Source organism: Penaeus japonicus, unplaced genomic scaffold, assembly GCF_977035675.1.
Source record: "Penaeus japonicus unplaced genomic scaffold, GWHDUDI00000001_assembly GWHDUDI00000033, whole genome shotgun sequence".
NCBI classification, from domain to species: Eukaryota; Metazoa; Arthropoda; class Malacostraca; order Decapoda; family Penaeidae; genus Penaeus; species Penaeus japonicus.
The window spans coordinates 25,595,395-25,602,894 of record NW_028234435.1 but is presented as its reverse complement, the minus strand read 5'-3'; the positions used below and the strand labels follow the sequence as shown (position 1 = coordinate 25,602,894).

General features: G+C 36.6%; 1 protein-coding gene across 1 annotated transcript in view; it reads right to left on the bottom strand.

Annotated features, from left to right (window-relative positions):
* The window catches only part of LOC122247685 (endosome/lysosome-associated apoptosis and autophagy regulator family member 2), a 20,962-nt gene that overhangs the window by 2,768 nt on the left and 10,694 nt on the right, over positions 1–7,500 (bottom strand). The window contains exons 2-18 of the mRNA XM_043007186.2: positions 7,219–7,342; positions 6,535–6,733; positions 6,221–6,368; positions 5,812–6,004; positions 5,437–5,675; positions 5,093–5,228; positions 4,748–4,897; positions 4,477–4,577; positions 4,179–4,289; positions 3,892–4,011; positions 3,118–3,249; positions 2,638–2,870; positions 1,300–1,441; positions 920–1,140; positions 564–749; positions 244–376; positions 19–141 (exon numbers count right to left, since the gene is read on the bottom strand). Coding sequence (XP_042863120.1) covers positions 19–141; positions 244–376; positions 564–749; positions 920–1,140; positions 1,300–1,441; positions 2,638–2,870; positions 3,118–3,249; positions 3,892–4,011; positions 4,179–4,289; positions 4,477–4,577; positions 4,748–4,897; positions 5,093–5,228; positions 5,437–5,675; positions 5,812–6,004; positions 6,221–6,368; positions 6,535–6,733; positions 7,219–7,342 — 2,691 coding nt within the window. The remainder of the gene's footprint in view (positions 1–18; positions 142–243; positions 377–563; positions 750–919; positions 1,141–1,299; positions 1,442–2,637; positions 2,871–3,117; positions 3,250–3,891; positions 4,012–4,178; positions 4,290–4,476; positions 4,578–4,747; positions 4,898–5,092; positions 5,229–5,436; positions 5,676–5,811; positions 6,005–6,220; positions 6,369–6,534; positions 6,734–7,218; positions 7,343–7,500) is intronic.

The following is a 7,500-nucleotide window of genomic DNA, read 5'->3' as shown; positions in this document are numbered from 1 at the left end:
TATTTGAACTGTTCTCACCTTTGAAGAAGCACTCGCCACAAGTTTCATGTATTTGTATTCAAGACGTTGATTCTTCTTCCATAGGCAGAAGAGGAGCAGGCATAACATCAGGGCCATACTTACTGTACTCAAGACAATGACCTGAAAGATTTTCACTCATGACATAATGATGACAATGATTTTCTTCCAATTATTTTCTCAGTATGTGGATTAGGAGAACTTTAAAAGAAGAAATCACCCTACCTCCACAATGAAAGGTAACCTCGTAGAACATGCAACCGTGCGGCCTTGAGGGAGATTATCAGGAGCAATGCATGTCTTTGGAGTGATGTAGTGCACAGGTTGCTTTCCATCCTTACATTCTCCACGAACAACACTGTGTTTGCAAATGGAAACTATCATTTATAGGAAGTAAATAGTTTGCATTAATTATTCTATGAGCTTCCTATTTTGTTCATGATAATACAAGTACCAAAAATGTTTACTATGCCTTTACACACACACACACATATATATATTTTTCTTTTCTCTTTTGTTGCTTGCTCTTATTAGTTGAAACTTACATCAATTCACTCTCAGAGCACTCAGGGCAGCCAAATGCCGATGACCACAAGAAGTGGAAGTTACATCCATCACAAGTGCCATCTGGACACTGCTGCGGCAAAGTCACTTTTCCATCTCCAGGCTGATCTGGGTCACATCGAAGAGTTATTGTTGTGCTCCGGCCCTCAGGACATGCTCGAGTGGACCTTGAGAAAGGAGATAGAATCAGTGAAATTTAATATGATAAATCATTCTTTAATAAAAATCCATATACTTCATTAAAACAAACAACAAAAAGGTCAAATGACCTCAATCTGCTATTTATACAGTCTTTTTTTCGGGAAAAAATAATTGCATCCAGTGGAGCAGTACTCACATAGGTGTTGTATAATAAAAATGTAAATCCCTTCTACTTGTATGATTTGGTTGAACAAACTCTTCAATCACACTAATATTCAGGTATGAAGAGCTGGTCGTGACGCCAACGAGATGATCTCCAAGGGAAACTGACTGTGTTGCAATAGCTCCAACTCTAAAAAGACCAGACATTCCTTCCACTCCTGGCACTATGGTCGACCGACAAACACGTGACGCTACCTGTAACGTACACCAAAAGTAAAGCAAGAGACCAGATTCATAATATTCAAACAGTAAACAAAGAGCGATAATTATTTCAACCTTTACCGTGAAACCTTGAGTACAATTATAGATCCATAATCATTATTTGTGCATTAGTACTTTCTATCCAATACTTACTGTTGAAACTTCACCCTCCATGTTGTATGTGACATTATTTGTACATACTACACTGGTATTTCCACAAAGAGAAATATTAAACATGTGGTAGAACTTGGTCCCTGAGGAGGTAAAGAGTGTGCTGCCCATCACTGCCCGTGCACTGAGAAAAAAAAAATTGAGTATGAGATTTTGTTTGAGAATACTCATACAAGAATGTTAATTTATACAACTTAAATTAACCTATTGCGTACAGCCATCATGACATGCATGACGCAGGACCTTTGGCCTGACAACGGGAGTCATGATGTGCATGACGTTCAGGGATTTTGGATCACTGTGTTATTTTATTGTGCTATGAGAAATAAGTGAGTGATGATGACAATTGCAGTCGTAATTACTATAATTACCATAATAATAAGCAAAATGGGTTTCACTTAACATCCAAAACCTAGATGGCACCACTTTCTTCTAGCACCAGCAGGAAAGAGAGCCTTGAATGGCACCCATTCATGGTCTCTAGCAAGCACTATCTTTATAGAGCTATGGCACAGCAAGCTGCTGACCTCTTGCTCTAAAGTACCGCCAATGAAGGATGTGCAGACAGAACAAGAAGAGGAAGGTGACTCAAACCATGCCCATTGTCTAGAATGTGCCCCTGTGCCAGTAGGGATGCCTTTTACTGTGGCACTCACAGTCATAAGCACAGGTTTCCTTCCTCTTCCCTACCTCTTCATGGTATGTTTATTGTGGATGGTTATATATTTTGTATTCGTTCATGACAGTACATGAATATGAAAAAATTAATTTGCTTTTTGTTCTCCCATAAAACAGCAATACTTCTATCACACTGAGTATAAAGAAAATAATGAGCTGATATGGGCCTTATATTATAATTTTAGTCAAGTGCAAGTCTCTCAATACAACAAAACACACAAAAATTAAAACACAAAAATGGCTCCAGTTTTATAATGACTGACTGAAATAGAGTGGAAAAAGTCAAAGTATGTTGTGCAAAACTGCCTCGCTCTGAAATGAAACCCCCCTTGGAGATTGGTCATTGGTCAAGCAAATCTATCCCCCATCCACAATGGGTTAATAAGGAACAAATTATTTATTAATCCATATTCTAAAGAATTTGATATGCCTAATGTATACCATATATATATTCTTGCAACCCACCAGTTCTTTCAACATATTCTTCATTGTTAACTTACTGCCTTCAAACAGTCAAAGCTCACATTCATTTTTAAAATCTGCATTCAGTCAAAAAAAAACTTTTAATAGGGTACATTACAAGATACAAACATGGTCATCATAAAAAAAAAAAAAAATAGCTAATAATGTAAAATGTCTTACCTGCTGATGTTAGTGAGGTCATATGTATAGTTATCCACACTAAGCCTGCACTGAACTATGCAAGTAAGGTGGTCTGGAGCTGTGAGTCCAACACCACATGGCAAGCATGACTGAGGTCCATAAGGGAGGGGATCTGTCACAACAGTATTGGCAGGGCAAGGAGTGCATTCTGTGGTGCTGTTCTCAATGTACTGTCCAGCTGGGCATGGGATGCAGCCTGCTGCTTCTGAGGTCTATTGTTTAAAAGAAAAAAAATATATATTTGATATTTTCCATATCTTATTCAATTTATTTCATAAAAATCAACATTCTGTAATCATTTAGGTTCTAAAGTTAACCAGAATATAAAGTGTTGTCAAACATAACATAATTTAATATGTTGGTATCATTGCCATTGCTGAAAACTCTAGATTCACCAAAAGCAAAGAATGATAAAGGACATGCTATCACAGCTCATAACGCCACAGATTAGAAACTGACCTGTGGACATGGTAGGCAAGATGAAGCTCCTCCGTCAATGGTGTTGGTGACATTGATGTTGTATACCTTGGCCATGTCAGTTTCATACATGCGTAATGTGCTGGACTTCAGATAGCTTTTTTCCCATGATACCTGCAAGAAAGTTTTAACAGTAAATAAGTGAGATTTACCTATGGCAGATGAATACTTACTAGTAAAAAAACAATAAATTCAAAATATGTAAATAAAAACAACAACAACATAAACCAGGTATTGTAATAATATATAAAAACAGTTTTAAACATCATTTTACACTTCATAGTAACACAATATGTGCAACATCAAGGTTTTATGATGCAAAGATTGACTCCCTTTATCTTTACTACAGTACATCTACATCATCATTTCCCTAATTACACTCTAATAAGGTATTTGGTTAATCAAATATATAGCCATTACACAATGACTAGAAAATACTAAATAGCAAATTGTAAGTAAAATTATTTATTTTGAGCAGTATGCTGAATACTGTGTGTATTTTGTGCCCTATTTCATCAATTACAAAATATACTTTTCTAACTCTAGTAGAAATTCTTTAAACTTAACAAACTACAGGTGTTATCTTAAGGCCCAATAAATTACTTTTTACAGAAAAATTCTTTGCTTGCTTAACTTACCATTAAAGAAATACCTTCATATAATTTAGAAAAAGAAAACAATAAACATATAAAACAAAGATATACTGCTCACACAACACTGATAAATATCATAGGATTCATAAAAAATAATAGTTACCTTCTGGAATGCCCAAGAAAAGGTGTAGGAATCATTACGAGTAACGATGTAATTGTAGTACATTCGTGGCTGAGGCCCAGTCCACCTCTTCAGCACTATCACCCCCTTCTTGGTCGATGCCTGAGAACAAGATGCAGTTTAGAATCATAGACTTTGACATACTAACAATTAACTGAGTACTATGGTGATTATCATTTACTAATAATTTATGGAATATTTCTATTTTGAATGTGATGATGTTCAGTGTAAAATATTCTAATCTAATGGAAAAGACACTATAAACAAACCTCCATGAAGACAAATTCACAGTCAGAAGCACATGATAGCTCAAAGGTGAAAGATATACGTCCAACCTCCATAGGTCTTCCACCCATTTCACGTCCTCGGAATCCACCAACCTGTGAGTAAAGTTTCGATTAAGGATATAAAATTTCTGATGGTAACACTGCCTATGTACTTTTGAGAAATACCTTTTATCTAGTTTTAAAGAAGGAATATAAATAAATAATCTTTAAAAAGCCATTCTATCAGTTAGATTTTTATCTGATTTGTTAGATATTCTGCAAATAAATGTAGTTAACTTACTTTGAGACTAAGAACAAGGTAGGCATCATCAGCATGTCCACGACCAGAATGAATATGGTCACCTGCAACTTGCCAACCCTCTGAGTTGTTGCATCCAATATCTGTAAAGATTAAAAAAGGACTTCAGGAAACCATAATTGCATGAAGATAGCAACAAGGATTAAATAAAAATGAACACATACCATGAGCATTCATTCTTACATCCACATCAGCTCCTAATAACTTCCTTTTCTCATCTTAAAATCAAAGTCACATTAATGAAATCACTAACCATCAGAAGACATGCAGGTAGCTGCCATCCTTGGTGGCATTGCTGTCCACCACTGGTACTGGTAGCCATAATTAGGAGCAGTACTTGGTGGGCACGGCTTACAGGGAGACAATCCATCACTGTGTTCCCCAGGTGGACAAAATACACAACCTGTGTGATGTGATTTTATCATTAGATGACAGCACTAAAATTAAAAGCGTAAAAGAGGCAATTTCTGGCCCTACTCTTCTTAGTACATATGAAGTATGCACAATACCTTAATAGTAAAATATAACTTTGAACATAACATAATAATACTGAGTCAAACAGCCCATTAAACAATAAAATTAGATGCCAATATAACACCTTGTCCAGCAGTATAGTGCATTCCAGGATTGCACGGAGGACACATCTTAATTTCTCCTGATGGTGGTAACCTTACTGAGCCTTCCATCTTTATTCGGCATACACGAGGCTCAACCCATTTATAGACAGCACGTGTCTGTAAGAAGAAAGAAGCTTAGTGAAATGATCCCATATTGCAATGTGTCTGATATGAAAACATCAATTACATGAATAGGATACTACAGACAAATGAAAAATAGCTCCATGAACAGTCTATGCAAAATCTAGTTGGCAATATATGTCTATCAATATTTCAAATATTTCAAAAGTATGTTACACAGCACTACTTTTTAGTAGTTTCGTACCTGGTTCTTCTCATCACAAGGTGAGTCAATCTCATAGTAGTCTCGTGAAGTACAAGGTGGTCGAGGGAGGCACTTAGCTGAGCCTTTTGGTGCATATTCAGTCACAGGGTCACATGGGAGGCACTCTGATGATCCTCGGGGGGCATACGTGTTTTCCTCACATTCCTGGCACTCTGAGGAACCCGGCTTGCTGTATGTTCCAGCAGGACATTCTGTGCACTCAGATGAGTGTGCTACACCTGTGTGGATATGAAAAAGAACATGTTAACTATTCACCTTCATTAGAAGTTTAAGTTGAAACATCAAGACATCCACATTTCACTCCTTTATTTTTAAAGATAATGTTATCTAGCAAAAAAAAAAAAGGGAACTTACCACTTATCTGGATACTCTTAATCATCACAGGTCTAGAAGAGCCACCAGCTTCTATACCAATGGTCTTCCAGTGCAGTACATTGAGGCCAGGTTTAAGTTTGACTGTGCGTGTCTGCCACTGTCCTTCCCTTGTGATAGGGGGCCATTTGTAGTCATCACCATCATCAATGCTCTGGCATTCTTTATCTTGTGCCTGCAAATAAGGAAATTAAATTAATGTACATTTCATTTAGGTGTAGTCATTGGGAGTATCACTAACATAATAGTCATCAACATATACCAAGGATCTAATCAGCAGCATTATAATTTCTATATTGTATATCCACTGGAATGGTACAATATGATTATCATATATGATTAATAAGGAAATTAAATCCTATAACATGAATCTGTAACAGAAAATTCTTACCTGAAATTCAAATATGATATTATCATCTGTAAACTGGTAGGTATATTTGACAGCACCTGGCTTCACCAGCTTAACTGTGTAAACAAGGACTGCTGCACACTGACCACCTCTGCTTGCAAGGACATCACCACGTGGTTGCCAACCATAGCTGTAATACATAGCATAATTAGTATAATGCAAGAATAAAATATATTTCATCATTTATACTATATAAAAAAACACCAGAAGTCTAATGTCATCAGAAATATCAATAACTATAAATGCAAGAGCAAAAATGCCCTAAAACCTTATGAATTTACTCATCTCACACTTACGCCCCACAGTCCACATCGCCTCGCCTCCTCCCAGCAGAAAATGCTGATCTGAGAGCTTCTGTGTATGAGCTGAAGCCACTTGGAAGCTTAGTCCAGTTATCAAAGTAGACACCTCCTCCAAGAGAGTAGGTGCTGTTTGGACAAAGTGAACATTCTAGCTTGCTGAGGTTGAGGAACCAGCCAGGGTCACAAGAAATACCTGTGTAGGAGTTCATTGTTAATCAATTAAAGATGAACACCAGCAGAGAAAATCTGTTTGACCAATTTGATATCTACACATATTCAACATCCCTAATCTGTTGCTTGATAAAGTGGCAATGTTTTTTTTTCAATGTTTTAATTTATGCTAAAGAGAGATCAAAGATTGGGGTGAACTGCTGATAGACCCCATATCTATAACACAGACATCTCTGATTTTTAATTAAATATTGGTTATATAAAGGTACAAGTTACAGAAACTCTGCCCAAAAAATTTTGGTAAAGTGATGAATGTAAGGTTTTTTAGGTTGTATTATTACATATAAAAATGTGTGCTCTTTAACAATCTCGAAACTGGATGCTTGTTAGATTTAAAAGAGTAAGAAATGTCCGCCTTTCTCCATACCATTCTTGCCAATAAACATAAAAAGGGCATTGAAACTCAATTTTGCAAGAAAAAGAAAATATAGTCTTGCTTGAACTTACTGCAGTCTTCCGTTCGAGTTGGAGGGTTGGGAGCACCGCCCACACACTCTCCAGGCTTGGGAACACTCACCCTCCATCGACCACCCTTCTCATCACACTCAGTAAACTCATAGTGGAAGTCCTCCTGTAACAAAATAATCATATTTACACTAACATAGATGTATTAATGGGCATAGTGTCTTGGCAAACTGAGACTATAACATCAAAGATCACTGTTATGAGAGGATAAAATAAATGCTGAAGTAACACTCTTGGCAGTAGCATCAAAATTAAATAAATACA